The following is an 18,043-nucleotide window of genomic DNA, read 5'->3' on the forward strand; positions in this document are numbered from 1 at the left end:
CTCTCTTGATATTATAATTTACAACACTTCCTCTGTAGCAATTAATTAATAACCCATCAGTCAGTGAAATGGTTATACCAAGCATGGAAATATGGGTTGAATTGGAAAGTGACATGTGAAAGGATAACACTGTGCCTCTCCTCAACTTCCCTCACAAGAGGCAGAGTGTTCTTACTTATAATTCAATGCATGCTAATGTATACAGAGCCTGCTATGACAAAGTCAAGATCTCTCCAATTAAACAGGAGGACCATAATTAAGTCATGGTATTGATTAAAGTAATTTGCCCTCAAAACTAACTGCTTGCATACTCTCACTCATTCACAGGTCAGTGCTTTTGGCATCAAAGTGAAATGTTCTTGGTGCATTAGTGTAGGTGATTGAAGTTTCTGCTAAATGTCATTATTATCACAAGCATGCAAAGTAATTGGGTCTGATTAATCAGATCAGGTGCTACCTATATTCAAATTGTCATTCCTTTGTGTTGTTTTTCCCAATAACTGGCTGGTTTAGTGTAGTTAAAATTGTGTTTTTTAAGTCATGAATTGGTTAGCAATTACTACAGTTGATTATTTCCAGGGCAATAATATTGCACTGCATTTTCCACTACAAGTAAACATGTTTCAATTCACTGCTAATGCCGATCACTGAAAATACCCTTCTTACACACCTTTTAGTTAAACAGAACAAAAATCTCAAAATGTCCTTCCGTCACAAGTGGCTACTTTGATTGACTGGCTTGAACAGTGAGTGTCCACACTGCTGAGAGATAATATTCTGAAAGCAGTGACGCCAAGCATCTGCTTTGCACTCCAGCTGTGCAACAGACTATAATGAATTGATGCACACAAAAATAAAACTAAACCAAAAAGTTGTGGCTTCAAAATATTTTAGAAATACAAGATAATTTCGAAAATCTACAACTATGTTTTCTTTTGAGAACCTCAGAATTTAGTATATGTCAACATTAGTTTGATATTCCTCAAAAAATATATATCTGGCACTGATATTACATACATATGAACAGATATAAATGGACAGATATAAAGGCAGACCAGCAGAGCTTCCTTTATTTATTAAATAAACCATGCACACTCGTACTCATTCTTATGGAGAATTTAGAAACATCAAATCGCTGGATTACCTGGAGAAATCCCACACAAAAACATAAGGAGGACAAAATAACTCAAAACTAGTTGAGATTTAAAGCGTGAGCATAGCTGTGAGGAAAAAAGGGTTCTATGTTCAGAATATCAATGAATGAAAAATACACACATTCTTCACATATCAACATGCTAATAGCATCTTTTGGGGTATATTTAGTCGCAGTTGATAAATTAAGAGTTTAGAACCTTCCTGTTTGTGCTACATTTTACAACTGTGGTTTAGTCTTTTCTTATAATTAAAAGTCATCTTTAACATTTTAATTAAAAACAAGACAAAAGCATTTTAACACAATCCAATGTTAAATTTAAATCTTTTCAACTACTCTGATTTAATTTGTATATGCATAAAACTATTTCCATTCCGTTATGAAGAAATGTAATTTTGGTCTATATGACTATCATCCTGTGCTTCTTACCTGCATATGTCAGAGATTAAATGAATTATGCCATTGAGATGTTTTGTTCTTCATAGCTCGTCCAGGACCAATAGAAAATATTCTTATTTCATTTTGAGCTAATTATCATATAAAAAGCCCCTGTCAATGATAGTAATGCAGTTTGGAGCAAATGTCATTACATTTTAGAAATTTCAAATTCTACATCATCATTATATTAAATAGTAATTTGTCACTTCTTAATGGATAATGCACTTTTCTACTGTGCAAAACACTATTGAAAATGAGACCTGAAGGGGTTTCTTTGATATCTTTAATGCTGTGGACCTGCCATATTTGAAACAGCTGCTCATATTGTGTTAATAGTTTATATGTGGCGTGATTGCACACAAAGTCAGGACAAATACATGCTTTCCTCATTTTAGGCTGATCAAATCCATATCTCACATCTTACTGTAGTACCTGTAGACGCAAAGCTGGTGTGATGTACAAAGTTTGACAGGAAGGAAAGCAACACAGTGTGAGATACCCCTCCATACTCCCGCCGAACTTAGATGAATCCATAATTCCCTGTACTGTGCTCTGACCTGGAGTACACATTCGCCTTCTTTCTCTCTTATCAAAGCTCTGGCAGACTTAACTCGGCCTGACATCTGAGAGAATGAGACCACAGAGCAACTCTCCAGGGAGAGGAGGTGGCTCTGTGACACAAATTCAACACAGCGTATGAATACTGCATATCCACATTTGACACAATAGCTTTTACATAGTAATCAGAAAGTGCTATCTTCGTAGACATTCGACTTTTCCCAACAGTTTTAGAGAACCCCATTGTCTTTTCTGAATTAAAAAGAAAATGTACTTAAATCAGTACTGAAAGGCTTAGATGTTAATTCCAGTAATTTTTTGCTCTATGTTAGAATCCTTTTTTAAATTATTATTATATTTTTTAAGACAGACAGGAACAATAAAACTCACTGCTGCATTGATGTCTGTTGATAAGTATAAGTCTTCACAGAAAACCAAACAAGCCACGTCGTAAACAAGAGTCAACCTACATGCTGTGTTTTGATCAAAAGTTATCTGCCCCTCTACAGATTAAGATGTCGTTGTTTTTGTTGTTTCCCCCATCACTTTGTTTGATTTATGGAAATACATTTCCTCTGCCCCTGCCCTCTGCAGACTCATCATGCTTGTGGAACCAGTTCGCCTGCTCGAAGAATAAGTGCATTGCCAAACAGTGGCTCTGTGATGGGGAGAATGACTGTGAAGACGGTCTCGATGAGAGCATACAGATCTGCGGTTAGTGCCCTTTCAGATGTTACAAAGAATCTGCCATTGAAATAAAAATATTCACATCCGCTATATTACTCGTTAGACCCTCATGCTTTCCTCTAGCAGAACTGGAAGTGAGACAGTCTTAATGAGGCAACAAATGACACCGCCAGCATTCCTGACAACTCGAGTGAGCACTGAGGCAAACAGATTTTTCATCACAGAGGAGCCAAGAGGCAGAGCTATTTCAATGAGCAAATGGGATGTATGTGTAATGAATTCTACAATAAGACAAAATCAAACCAGCCACAACAAAGAGACATTAATCGTTTTGAACATTGGTTGGATAATTTGATTGTAATGGAATGTCCAGGATATATTAATGAAAGAGTCCAAAGGTGTCTAAAAGGCACACAAGGCCCACATTTTAGGCATGCACAGCTAATTGAAATACCGTATTTACTTTTGTTTTCTAGGTGTAGCTCATTTTTCTTCTAGTTGGTTTTGTCCTAAAGCATAGTCCTAAGAAAATTGTCGGTCCTGCAAATGTACACAATTAACCTTAATACCTATTATTCAGTCTACATGTGCTAGCCTGAGAGAGGATGTATAATGAAGAATAAGTTTAGAAGATTTTCCTCTGGTTGCTGAAAGGAACTGCAACTCAAAATTCCAATCAAACACAATCCTATCACTTTTTTCAGAGCTGCCTAAATTGAAAATACATAATTCGGTCTTTCAGATTCGCTCCGTGGCATCATAGATCCAGATCAAAGTAGAATTATCCAGTCTTCACATCAGATCATTATGTTTGCAGTACCTCATAAGTAGGTACTTGTAACACTGTTTTTAAAAGGACATCCTTTGAAAGAAAGGGGTGGAGGAGTCAAGTGGGTGACTCCAACCCCTAAAATTAACTTTTTTGAACAGATGTGTAAGACATGGTGGAAAAGGTGCGGTATCTGTATCTCTCTGGTGTTTCTTGTCAAAATATGATGTGATATCAAAGACATGATGTCACAGGCATGCTTTGGTCAAATACAACAGGGACATTTATCAGCTTATAATAGTTATGTGCAAAATAATTGTATTAATTATTCTGACTGAAAATTAAAGTGTGTTAACAGTTTGTAACAGTTTAACAGTTTGTATCGTGTGCTATATTGTAAAAGTCAGCACAATTGCTGATTTCAATTGAATTCATATAAATAGGATTTTCACTGATAACTAAAGACAAGAAAACATCTGTTTTAGTTCAGACGGTATAATCATCTTTTCCTTTTGCTCATTTGAATGACTGCATATTTGGTTATTTTTGACAGTAGATGATGAGGTCTTGTTTTCATTCAGGCACAGTGACTTGTGCCCCAGGGCTTTTCAGCTGCCCCGGATCGTATGCTTGTGTTCCCAAACGCTGGCTATGTGATGGAGAAAGGGACTGTCCTGATGGGAGCGATGAACTCTCTGCAGCTGGATGTGGTAAAATCAATCTTCTAACCCATGTTGAGATTACAAATATAATGCATTTTTAATTGAAATAATGATAATGAAGCTACAACAAAAAATACACATAAAATGAGAAGTGGTTGATAATTGGATAATTGTGGGCTTTTATACTAGTGCAGCTTTCACTAAGTAGTGTAATAAACATTGTTTTTACTTTGATTCAACCCTACTTAACAGTGAAAAGAAGTACCGACCAATTTTTCTGTTTAGTGGGATGAAATGCAATGTTCCACAAGCTCTGCATAGCATAGCAAAAGAATGTTTATCCATTCATTACACACATTAACACTTGAATCCATTCCTTCTTATGCATCAGCACCGAACAACACATGTGATGACAGCTCCTTTCGCTGCCACAACCAAGCGTGCATTCCCCAGCGATTCGTCTGTGACCATGATAATGACTGTGGAGATGGATCTGACGAGTCGGTGGAATGTGGCAAGTAGATTTACTTGCAAGTGGGCAGGTGGGGGTGAGGAGGGGTTAGTGGATTAGTATTGCAAGACAATTCCAGCCTCCAAAGTTTAGCCCAAGACCCCAGTGGATACTGCAAAGGTGTAATGCCCATTTCAAGAGAAATGCACATTGGAGCACATTGGGGGGTGGGGGAAAGCTGAGTTCAGACACATTTCTCTGACATTACAAACCTCTGTAAACAGCCGCTATGAGTATAACTGAAAAGATTTGCTTGAAAGGGAGCTTTTGTACTGCATCCCTGTGGTATTTTGACTAAAGTATGTGACAGACATGATATTAAAACTCCAGGACTCTGTTTCAAAAGTTGACATAGGTATAGATATGTTGAAAGAGAAAATGAATTGCAGTTTGGTCTCTATGCAACTGCTTTATAACAGAGCAATCTACAGAGAATATTGCATCTGTTAGAATCTGTAAAAAAAAACATGCTGACACCTGGGTTATATTTGGGCTTTTTATTTTTAGTGTCTCAACTAGAGGGAATTCTCTGGTACAGATTGGATTTATGATGACTGGCTGACGAAACGTGTATTTATATGTGAAACAGTGCATCTGCAAAAACTCCTTTACATCCAGATGGTTTTAAATGGTGATCAGCAGTGTTTACACTATGCAGTACCTTATTGTGGTTTCAGTAGTGATTATGGAAATGCTACTTTTCATCTGTTTTACATTTTGACTCTCATCTCTATCTAAAGTTCCAACCCAACTGGAAGCTTTGTCACCGACTGGTCCAAGTACCTTAATGAGAAAGTGTCTCTCTTCCTTCAGTCTATCGCTCCTGTGGATCTGAAGAATTCCGCTGCGGGGATGGCCGCTGTCTTCTCAGTTCTCAGTGGGAGTGTGACGGTTACGCGGACTGTCCCGATCACTCTGACGAACTGCCTTTGAACCTAAAATGCCTTGCTGCAGGTAAGACTGCTGTTTGGCTCTCCACTGGAATCTCTTCATCAGTGTCACTGGCAGCACCGCTCACCAAGGAAACTAGTGGGGTTCCAAATAGGCGAGAGATTTCCCAAAAGATGTCAATGTGTGAAAGATCAGGTTAAAAACAAGCCCAAGCTGTGTTGAGGAAACATTGTGTGGGTATTGCGCCAGTGACAGTCATTTTGATTTTTTTGTTTGTTTTATTATCAGGAAGCTTGTGCAATGGCTCCTTCTTTATGTGCTCCAATGGACGCTGCATTTCTGAGGGTAATCTGTGTGATGGGAAGGATGATTGTGGAGACCAGTCAGATGAGCGGAACTGCAATGTGAACGAATGCTTAAACCGCAGAGTCAGTGGGTGCACGCAGGATTGCCAGGATCTTACTGTAGGCTACAAGGTAAGTGATCAGTGAATTTGTCATAGATTGATCCTCATTAGGATCCATGCATCCATTTAAAGATGAAAGAAGCCACAGCAGGAGAGTGTGTTGTGAATTAAAAAGTGGATTAAAAAATAAAAAAGCAGAACAGCATATGCCAATGTCAGATGGAAAACGGAAATGCAAACAGAAAGATTAGTGCACTTGTTAAAAATATGACTTGCAGCTATAATATGTCCTACTTCTGACATTGTAACTCACATTACAATATGAAAATATGTCACTACAGTGTGAGATTTTAATTAAAAGACTTAGCCGACCTCCTTTTCTAAGCACCAGCAACATTTCCCGTTCAGTAGGATGAAGCTCTCACCGGTAGTGGTGTGGACCTGAATGATTAATGACTGATAATAAATCAACCCTAACTTTGCACATCATTAAACAGATAAAGATGGGCGGGCGTCCGTGTACAGGTAGTTTCTCACTTCTTGAATAACCTTGAAAGCTGTAAAGTAGAAGATGGTGTGCGAGAGGGTTAATGACAAGCCAACAACTCTCTGAGCTCCATAGCTGTGTTGTACCTTTGTGCTTTTTCTGGCACTGCGTTTTGATATTAAGGTTGAATCCAGGTCAAAGCTGGTGAGTGTTTCTCTGTTGTCAGACTGGGGTAATTTTATACCTTCATCCCTGGATTTTCCATCTATACTCCTCCACAGAATGGTGTTTACTGTATCAGAAAAGTGCCTGAAAGCACCGAAAAGTGCTCCTCCTTGTCATAACAGGCCAAACTGAAAAGAGATCACGTCAGTGCAAGCCTCACCTCATCCATTTGTGGCCTACACGCAGAGATCAGCAGACAGGCCCTCAAGTTTATAACTTTGGATAAGAAAGGGATTTGCTGTTTGTGAGGAGCAGCTGATACAAGCACTCTGAGATATTTTTGGGGAGTCTTGCTTACTGAAGTGGAATTGAATTTTGAGCTGAAAGAACATGGCTCAAAATGTGTGGCTTTGATGTCATCATAAATGTGTGGTGCGTGACTTAGGTGCATTTTCTGTGACAGCACGGCTTGCCGAAGTTTACTGCTATATTCATCCTACTTTTTTTGGTCCACATTATTTTCCTTTTTTGTATTTATAAAGAAAACCATTTCCTCTTCTCAGGTATAGGGATTAATTTTACCATGTAGGGACGCAAAAGATCCTCAGTGCATTTTATTTAACAGCGGCCTTCAGAGGATATTCACTGGCTAATATAATTTTTGGATAATTGAAATATGGTTGAAATATGATTAATACATTTTCTAAAAGATGGAGTATCCTTTTCCAAGGTTAGGCGGTCTTTTTAACAAAACTGTTTATTTCCCAAATCCATTTTGAAATGAAGAGAGGTGAATCAGATTTTTATGTGAATCAATACATGTTCTGGTCACGCTCACAGCAAGACGATTTCCATCAACATGATGTGACATTCAGCCAAAGCTCTGTTGATTTTCATAGAATTTGCTGTTAATCTTTTCATGCATGAATTACTAACAAACTGTTTTTTCAAAGATAATTTTTAACTTCCAAAAACAAGCAGGGTTATGTTCATTTTAAAAATGTCCTAATAATATTTTTGGTTGGGTATCTGCTTCTAAAGGCATCATGAGTTTTAATGATACCAAGTTAATTTTGCCAACTGGACTTTTTCTTCTTTTTCCATGAACTATATTTATTCTTCCCATGCACAAAAGAAAAAAAAGTGGATTTAAGTATTCAACATGGCCAGAAGTGGACAAGGTATAGCAGTGGTCATACTGTAAAAACAGGAATCTATCACAAAAGACTGGGATTTATGTTATTTCTCTGGGTTAGAGAAAATTATTTAGTTCCATGATTTCTTAAGTGCACTTCTTTTCTCACTTGCATGCCGTAAGTAAATAATTCACATTTCAGAAAAGCTTGATGGTTTATGTTATTAACAATGCAGGAGCTCCATGGCAGCTAAAAATGGGGTTCCTTTGATAATTTTATTGCCTTTTATACTTTGTATACTTTTTTTTTTTATTCAGTGCAAATGCTGGCCTGGTTTCCACCTGAAAGATGATGGGAAGACTTGTGTGGATGTCGATGAATGCTCCACTACCCTTCCATGTAGCCAGCGCTGTATCAACACCTATGGGTCCTACAGGTGTCTGTGTGTGGACGGTTATGAAGCCTTAGATCGCAACCCTAACAAATGCAAGGCTCTGTCAGGTCAGCCTGATTTTTGATTTCTGAAACTTACAGAATTTCAGAGCAGAACTGTAATTCCTCTAATGCGCCATTTCTTTCATTTCAGCTGAGGAACCCTTTCTCATTATGGCAGATCACCATGAAATCCGCAAACTGAGTGTGGATGGTTCAAATTACACCATCCTGAAACAGGTAAGTGTTACTTGCACCATCACATTGTGGTAACATAGATGAGTTAAATACTGTCTTTAGACTCCATGAATTATTTACAAAATCAGTATCTGAAATTGAACCTGAAAACAGCGCACAGGCCTCTGTAAAGTATTTTCCTGTTCAATGAAACACCCCGAGTCCTGATTTTTCAGCCACCTACCACAGGGGTGGAAAAGATCTTGAAATTCTGATTTGTGAGGAAAAATGAAATAGTCCTAACAAAGACCCTGTGGAAAAGCTTTTTGTATTATTTATGTGCTTCTTTAAAGCTTTTGGAGGTAATGTTCAAGTCTGACTTTTGATTATCACAAAATCTGGTATGATATTTACTGAAAACCCCCTCAAAAGGTATTTTGCAGTCTTATCCCATAGTTATAGTAATTTCAACATGTTTGATGCTCTTTACAGTTGTGTGAAAAGGTTTGCCCCCTTCCATTTTTTTGCATGTTTGTCGCAATTAAATGTTTCAGATCAAACAAATTTAAATATTAGACAAAGATAACACAAAATGCAGTTTTTAAATGAAGGTTCTTATTATTAAGGGGCCCTGTGTGAAAAAGTGATTGCCCCCTAAACCTAATAACTGGTTGGGCCCCTTAGCAGCATCAAGCGATAACTGGCTATTAGTCTTTTACAGCTGTGGAGGAATTTTGGCCCACTCACCTTTGCAGAATTGTTGTAATTCAGCCACATTGGATGGTCTTTGAGCATGAACCGACTTTTTAAGGTCATGCCACAGCATCTCAATCGGATTCAGGTCGGGACTTTGACAAGGCCACTCCAAAGTCTTCATTTTGTTTTTCTTAAGCCATTCAGAGGTGGACTTGCTGGTGTGTTTTGGATCATTGTCCTGCTGCAGAACCCAAGTGCGCTTCAGTCTCATCAGTCCACAGAGTATTTCCCCAAAAGTCTTCGGGATTATCAAGATGTTTTCTGGCAAAACTGAGACAAGCCTTTACGTTCTTTTTGCTCAGCAGTGGTTTTGGACTTGGAACTCTTTCATGCAAGCCATTTTGCCCAGTCTCTTTCTCATGGTGGAGTCATGAACAATGACCTGAATTGAGACAAGTGAGGCCTGCAGTTCTCTGGTGTTCTGGGGTCTTTTGTGACTCTTGGATGAGTCGTTGCTGCGCTCTTGGGGTAATTTTGGTCGTCCAGCCTCCTGGGAAGGTTCACCACTGTTGAATGTTTTCGCCATTTGTGGATAATGGCTCTCATTGTGGTTCACTGGAGTCCCAAAGCTTTAGAAATGGCTTTGTAACCTTTTCCTGACTGATAGATCTCAATTACTTTGTTTTCTTTGGATTGCAGCATGATGTCTAGCTTTTGAGGATCTTTTAGTCTACTATGAATTTGTCAGGCACGTCCTATTTCAGTAATTTCTTGATTGAGAACAGGTGTTGCAGTAATCAGGCCTGGGTGTGGCTAGAGAAATTGAACTCAGCTTTCCAAAGATGTGATAAACCACAGTAAATTTATGTTTTAACAGGGGGGGCAATCACTTTTTCACACAGGGCCATGTAGGTTTGGATTTTTTTTCCCCTTAATAATAAAAACCATAATTTAAAAACAGAATTTTGTATTTTCTTGTGTTATCTTTGTCTAATATTTAAATGTGTATATTGCAGTTCTCTACAGCAGCGTCCCACATGAATCACTGACCTCACACAGTCACCGGCCACTTCATTAGATACACCTGGTATACCTAATCACATATATACAATCTGCATTACCGTATTTTCGCGACCATAAGGCGCACATTTTTTTTTTTTTTTTTTTTTTTAATGTCCCAGGCGCCTTTTGAAACAGTGCGCCGTGTCTATTACCTGAATTACGGTAATGTAAGACCGGCCACCATGAGAACGGTAAAGGGAGAAGGGGGCGGGTGAAGCCCCCGTGAGTTGCGACGTGAATGAGACTCCACTGAGCTGATTAATGCGAAACAGATGATGAAAACTTTTAAGGCTTGCTTGATGTGTAAAGTGAAATAAAATACAATCAAACCAAGTTTTGCTCCCGCTATATTTTTAAATAAGCACACTTGTGTGTGTGTGTTCTGCAGCGCGTGTGTGTTTTTCATGTCGGAACCGAGGAAGCACCTGCCGTGGGTTTGCGGGTCCGATCGCCGCATCCCCGCTGCAGATCCGGCTGAAATGCCGGTGCTCTTTCCCCGGGAGCCCCTACTACAAGTCCATGTGGATTCCTCCGGTCCCGGCCGGTCGGAACCGGTGACTTTCCCCGGTTAAAGCCGCGGTGATGGGCGCTGCTGCAGCCCGACTTCCTGGTTCCCAAAGCGGTCCGATCGACCTGGTTCCCGGCCGCTTTGGGAGCAGAGATTTCTGGGGTACGTCTTAGGTTGGATCAGCTTCACCCTCCGAAATTTGCAGCCAAATCTGTCGGTTACAAACCCGGTACAGGATCCCGACATGCGTGGGTGTGTTCGCGGCGCGACACACAGATTCTCATGTATGTACCGCTGGCCTGGCGCAGCTGATGGACAGAAACTATGGTGATTTTTAAAAGAAAAACTTTGCATAAGACGTTTCCAGCCGGAGTCATTATAAGGGCCAATGAAAAGAGGGGGCTGGATGAAGGGATGATGATCAAGAAGCTGAGACAGGTCTGAAAATTCGGACTAGCGCAGCTGAATTAACGGAGCTCCTGTCGCATACAACCCGGTACCGGCTCCCCGACAGCGCGTGTGTGTGAGCGGGTCCAGCGCGAGGGTCCCGGGACGCGGGACCCGGGACCGCCGCGGGACCAGCGCGGGGGGGGGCGGACCGGGACCCGGGACCCGGGACCCGGTCCAGCGCGGGGGAGCAGACGGGGAGCGGGACCCGGGACCGCCGCGGTCGGGATCCGCAGCACAACGGGGTATGAAAAGTTTATTTAGTCTTGTGCTTGCCTGCCACGCTGATGGACAGAAACTGCCGCCGATGGTGATTTTTAAAAGAAAAGCGTTCCCTAAAGAGACTTTTCCAGCCAGAGTGAAATGAAAAGGGCTGGATGGATGAGGAGATGATCAGTGGCTGAGACAGGTTTATGTGCAGCAACCCGGTGGTTTTTTTAAATTCTTTAATGCAGAAACAGAATATGAACCTTTGAAGGGTTTGATTGATGTGAAAAGTGAAATAAAATATCAAAGTAAGTTTTGCTTCCGCTGTATTTTTAGCGCGTGTGTGTTTTGCAGCGCGTGTGTGTGCAGCTCCGTCTCCGTAGACGGCGCCTTTTGGGTCGGTGCGCCGTATGTGTGTTTTAAAACCAAAAATGACACACAAAACTGAGGGTGCGCCTTTCCACACAGTGCGCCATATGGTCGCGAAAATACGGTACTTAAAAGCTTGAGTTTCAAAACTTGATCAGATTTGAACTACTGTTTTCATCTATTGTTATTTTTCTTTAAATGTTTAAATGTTAAATCGTGTCTTTTATTTTCAGCTATGTGATGGTGTTTTAATGTCTTTGTAAAACACTTCAAATCACCTTTTTGTTGAATTGTGCTATACAAATAAACCTGCCTTGCTTTGCATTGCCTTACAAACACCACTTAATAAGTACACCAGGTATACCTAATGAAGTGCCACTTAAGTGTATTACTTCAGCTTGTCATTACACATCCTTTTGAGATTAGCCAACTGTTCCCGTTCATTTTCTGCAAAATATGCCTTTCTAAGGGGCTCACAATGTTATTTTTGCTCAATGCAGATTTGTTAGCAGTGTAATGCAAGTAAAGGCCATACTTGTTTCTCTCCTTCCCCCTATGTTATGTAGTAGTGGAATGATGTACTACGTATGAAGGGGGCAGTTTCTGTCAGTGGCTCCATCAAAAGATGTTGCTCATATGGTGAGAAGTGTGGCGCACGCAATTTATCCGTTGTAGAATCAGTGAATCTGTGATCGATCTCATGGTTTTTTGAAGAAATCTGTGGACGCACATTTACCTGGATTACTTACACCTGGCTTGACAAACCCGAACCTCCTGAGCCTGGCTTGGCCTTTGTGAAACGGGTGAAGCAAGGATGAACTGATCGCACTATGTCAAGCCTGGATTCCGCTCTTATCCTGGATTTCTGAATCCTACTTTTGTGAAACAGCTCTCTGTTCTCCATCACAGGTGTTTTTGTGTTGTTAGTGGAAGTTAGCTCACAGCCAACTGCAGACACAGCCTTGGATGTTATAACTATACAGGCATGTGTTGTTGGAGAAAGAACATCAAATTTGTTATTGACCTTGGGCCATTAAATAATTAGATTTTTAAGATAAATTAAAAATCTTAGATAAATTCTTTATCTATTTTGTGAATGTTCTTTACTGTCTAGAAGGAAAATGAATAGGAAATGCCAACCTGCTGAAGAGGTGCTGATAAAGTGGGCATGTCATTTTCTTTTCAGTAGCTGTTGTTTGGTTTACAGGAGGTTTCCCACAGGACACTTTGGCACCTCTCTGTGAAGGTGTTGATGATCTGATGAAGACATCTCATTTCCCCTGTCAGATTATCAGACAGCTTTTCTCCACACCTGCAGTGTGAGACAAGAGGGTGAGGCCCACTTATTTGGTGTGTAATACCATCTAACTGACAGTGGGATCCTATGAGCGCGACATAGATGGGAAGTACTTCACTCTGCTTTGATCAGACTTCAGTGTTTCACTCTTCAAGTGGCTTTTATTGTTGAAATCTTTGGAACCTCAGGCAAAACCACCCACATCCCTAACGCCTTTTTCCGTAAAAGTCATAAAGATACTGTACTATATCTGTCCATCGTGTACGATGATGACGCTTGCTTCGGGGTGGGGGTGGGGGGAAAGGGGTCATCGACGTTGCCATTAGTGCCACTTCAGGTGGCTGTCGAGGCCGATGCGTGAGCCAATCGTCCATCCACAGTCAGGGCAGGGGAGCCCTCTAATGCCTTTTTCCACAAAAGTCATAAAGAAACTGTAAAGACTTGTTGAAAACAGTTGATCTTCTTTATACATTTTGTTTACTGTGTATTCATGTTACAATAAATCCATGATGTCTCCATTGTTTGACAAGTTAGTCTTGTGGATCCTTATCAAAAAGGAAATGAGGACACTAAGCATTTATCCTATTGTAGACCCACAGTGTTACTAACCTTTAGGAATAATGTTCAAAACTTAATCATCAGATCAACAGATATACTGTACAATGACAATGTTGCATACATTTGTTGGCAATGAAGGAGCAAGTAACAAGAAACTTGTGTTGATGAATCTTTATGCAGTGAAATAGCTCTTTTACAAATGTTTGTATTTATCTGTAATTCTCAGGGCCTCTACAATATTATCCACCTCGATTTTGACTACAAGAAGGAATTTATCTATTGGGTGGACTCAACCAGGCCGAGCGGTCGAAAGATCAACAGAATGCGTCTCAATGGAAGTGACCTCAAGGTACTATGTACTATGGTGCTTTTAGCAAATTTAAAGAGGCTTTGTTGGCTTTACTTTCCTGTTCCCACTTTCACTTAAAATATATATACGGAATGGAAGTATTCAATATTTTTTTCATAATATTTTCTTTTAATTTGAAGATAAATCAACTGAAATCCATGTGTGTTGACAAAGTGGAGCTTAACTAAAGTACCAGTTTTTTGTTGTTTTCTATAGTTACCATCATGGATTTGTTTTTTTGACCTGCTTATGTAACAGGGGTGAATATTTGCTTGTAAACATAACCAATGCCAAGATGTCATGATGCAAAGATGCTCTCTGGTGTAATCACCCATGTTCTTTAACATTATGTGATGATGAGAGCCCAGACACAACGGATGCTGGGACATCAACAGAAAACCTGCTGGACCTCAGACACATCTCATTATCACTGGTGTGTGAGGGAATAGGCTTATTCAGCTCAATTACTTAACACACTCTCTTCTCGAACCAGTGCCACAGCTTAGCAAGAGGAGAAACTGTTTGAAACACAGAACCAGGAACTTTTCTTCCATCCATCCATTCTTCTCCGCTTATCCGACATCAAGCAGGGTAGACCGGACTTCCCTCTCCCTCTCCACTTTATCCAGCTCATCTGGGGGATCCCAAGGCATTTCCAGCCAACCCAAGAGACATATTCCCTCCAGCGTGGTCTGGGTTTCCGCCGGGTTTTCCTCCCTGTGAGACATGGCCAGAAAGCCTCACCAGTGAGGAATCCAGGAGGCTCATCTGGCTCTTCTCCATGCGGAGGATGGATGATTGAAGGAACCTCTAATTACACCTTGAGGCAGTTATGACGGGTGGGGGCACCACCCGCCCTTAAATACGTCTGTCATTATGTACATTCTTTAGTTTGATAGCTGCTCTTCACCAACCTCAGCAGCGAAGTGTACCCTCAGGAAACGGATGCTACTATGGCGTTGGTCGAACCTGACAGCCACTTGCAACAGATCTTAGTTGATCTCTTTTTTTCTAATTTATTTCACTTTTTGCTTCCCTTTTTGTGGAAATATGTATATACTTTTGAAGACAGCACAGCATTTTTGTTGTTTTTGGAAGTCCTTATTTTTAACAATATCCAGACCAGCTGGTGTTACAATGCACGAAGCGACACGTGTGTTTTGTTTACAGCAGGAATGAGATGATCGGGCTGCGTAGTGCTGTAGTGTTCCCTCGGGACAGACACAAGATCCACCCAGACATACTCTGTTAGACCCATCATGGTTGCAAGATATGCTTCCTGTTCTTTCCTACATCACGATGGGTAAGGTGAGATCTCTACCCCACAAGACGGACGAGCTGGCCACGCTAACTCGATACCAACGTACAGAGTACAGAAAGAGCAACGTCCGTCTTTTCACGGAGACCCGGCTCACACCGAGCATCCCGGACACCACAGTTGTGCTGAACAACTTTCACCTTCTGGGGGCAGACAGAATAGCTGACAGCGATGCAACTGGATTTTACTGGGCAGCTTTTTGGCTCAGTCTGAATGGATCTGGATCAGCATCTTGGCGGGACACGGCCTGTTTCCTGGATAACTGTGATCCTCTGACGACTCGCTTCCTGCTCCCCTCCCATCTTGCAACACTGGTTCCAGTAAGGCGAACTATCCCACACCTCAAAGGCTTCCTATCAAATGCAGAAAACATGTCCACGCTCATCTGGGGGTCTTCTGGACCTTCTGGCTGAACCTTAATCTAGCTCTTTCTGTATTTTGTTGCAAACTAAAATTTCCCCAATGTGGAATGAATAAAGGTTTTCTCTTTTTTTTCTTCTAATCTTATCTCATCTTATAGAAATAACATTTCATTTTATTTCAGTTAATTCACTGGGCACAACACATGGGACATATACTCGCCCCACAGAGCAGCCACCGGACCAAGGTCAAACGTAACACCTTAGTGCTAAACATACCCAGTAGAAAGACCAGTGAGCCACAGAAGGAGCTGTCATGCCCAATTGGTAGAACTGAATAAAAGTGTGCCGATGACCAAACTGACCACAATGCAGAGATCAGCCACATTCAGAAGCCTCTGAATGTAATTGTGCAAAGAGCGATGCATCTTAAAATGAAGACAATAAATGACAACACTGACTTTGCTCATCATAATGAAACCTACCAACTGAAGTTGACTCCCCTCTGCCTTTATTAATAGATAGTCCACAGGACAGCAGTGCCGAGCGCTTTAGCAGTGGATTGGATCGGAAAGAATCTGTACTGGTGTGATGCAGAAAGGAAAACCCTGGAAGTGTCTAAAGCCAATGGCCTTTATCCTACAATCCTGATCAGTTCTGGTCTCAAGAACCCCACAGATCTAGCCCTGGATCCCCTAACAGGGTATGTACATCATCCTTACTATAGATGTGACAGCGCATTTGAATTTAGTGTGTTCTGTAAATATGCTTTTTTTACAGAGAGACCTGGTCTAATATTTTCTTTTTTCTTTAAGTTCAACATTTTTTGACTTGACTTTTATTTTGCATTGCCATATTTATCTTTAAAATAAATTGTATATATTTATTTGCCCCGTGTTGTTTTCCGTTTTTGTCATTGCCTATGGTCCAGGCTATGACAGTGTCTTGATGAGTTTTTATTAAATGTTCTCAGAAAGCCTTGTCTGCTTTTTTTTTTTAATTGAAGGTGAATGAAAATATCCTTTTCATTCACCCTCCCCATCTTCTGAATATAGCTGGAAGCACCTGTTCCCTAAACCAGTTGGATTTGAATATGATTTTGAGAACTTATTTATATTACTATGCACTCTTGCTGTACTTTGATATTGTTTTATTTATTTATGTATTTATTTGTTCTAATTCTTGTTTTTATCACATTTTGTCTTATATTTCTCATTTAAAACCTATTATGTGTTTCTCTTATTTTTCTCTTTATATTACCTAACCATGTAGTTACTTTTATGTCCTTTATGTCTTTTTCTTTTTTTTTTAACAGTGATCTAACGTAAAGTTGCCATCCTTTATTACTAGTTATCCTTTGCTTACTATGATACGTACCTTTTTGAACTCTAATATTTGCGGCTAGGTATGTGTTCTGGGTGGACTGCTGTGAACCCCCTCAGATTGGACGTATAGGCATGGATGGCCAAGGGCAAATGGTTATCATAGACACAGAGATCTTTGCCCCCACTGCTCTCACTATTGATTATACCAACAAGAGACTTTACTGGGCAGACAACAACCACATCCTGTTTGCTAACATGGATGGTACCCAAAGACACAAAGGTGAGAGGAAATATTTTACAATTTAATAAAAAAAAATCCATCAATTCTGAAGTTTGTATTGATTTCCATTTCCATGTGGTTTGTTATGATTCAACCCGACATATTAAATTTCTTTCTTCTCTTCAACTTTATTTCATTTGTTATGTATGAACTGTAGCATTTCAGGGCTGCACCAAATTCCAGAGTTGGTACAGATACAATTTAGTGTGATTAAAGAGGTGAAAGAAAATTGATTTTTAAATGTAAACCTGTCAACAGGTTTAGGTAATTATATAGAGGAGAAAAAACACAGAATCCCTTCAAGCTGGGTCTTAAATACATATTGGCAGAGGATATCATTGATCAACAAATTTATGAAGACATTATTGAAATTTTAAAAACAATGTTTCAAGGTTGGAAGAGATTTCTATGGTTCTACTACGCTTCAAAAATATCTTCAAGGAGTTTGGGGGCTTTTCAGCAGGTCAAGGGCAAAAGCCTCCGCTGGACACTTGGGGTCTCTAATCCCTCAGTACAAGCTTTAGTACAAGTAGAAGCTTTACTGCCCCAACCTCTGGAATATGCTGCATTCCGGGGGTGCATTTCTATACTTGTTAAAGAGTAAAAAGGAATCTTATACATAGATATTTAATTTTGTGGCAGTGGCAGAGGAGTTTGGCTTTCCAGTTATTGATTATACTTGCAACTGCTAATTACAATCAAATTAAGATTAGAAGCTCTTGTAATTTTATTATAAAAGGTTTTTACATGAATTAATTTTGTTTTTCAAATTCAAAAAATATTTCAATCTTTAGTT

The 18,043-nt window shown here is 40.0% G+C and overlaps 1 protein-coding gene across 1 annotated transcript in view; it reads left to right on the forward strand.

The window, feature by feature from the left end:
• Positions 1-18,043, forward strand: part of lrp1bb (low density lipoprotein receptor-related protein 1Bb) — a 520,571-nt gene that overhangs the window by 412,866 nt on the left and 89,662 nt on the right. Inside the window, exons 53-62 of the mRNA XM_061722939.1 lie at positions 2,744-2,863; positions 4,187-4,315; positions 4,659-4,781; positions 5,592-5,732; positions 5,958-6,145; positions 8,181-8,364; positions 8,450-8,535; positions 13,843-13,965; positions 16,164-16,345; positions 17,048-17,247. Coding sequence (XP_061578923.1) covers positions 2,744-2,863; positions 4,187-4,315; positions 4,659-4,781; positions 5,592-5,732; positions 5,958-6,145; positions 8,181-8,364; positions 8,450-8,535; positions 13,843-13,965; positions 16,164-16,345; positions 17,048-17,247 — 1,476 coding nt within the window. The remainder of the gene's footprint in view (positions 1-2,743; positions 2,864-4,186; positions 4,316-4,658; positions 4,782-5,591; positions 5,733-5,957; positions 6,146-8,180; positions 8,365-8,449; positions 8,536-13,842; positions 13,966-16,163; positions 16,346-17,047; positions 17,248-18,043) is intronic.

The sequence above is a fragment of the Cololabis saira genome, chromosome 6, assembly GCF_033807715.1.
Source record: "Cololabis saira isolate AMF1-May2022 chromosome 6, fColSai1.1, whole genome shotgun sequence".
In the NCBI taxonomy this organism is placed as follows: Eukaryota; Metazoa; Chordata; class Actinopteri; order Beloniformes; family Belonidae; genus Cololabis; species Cololabis saira.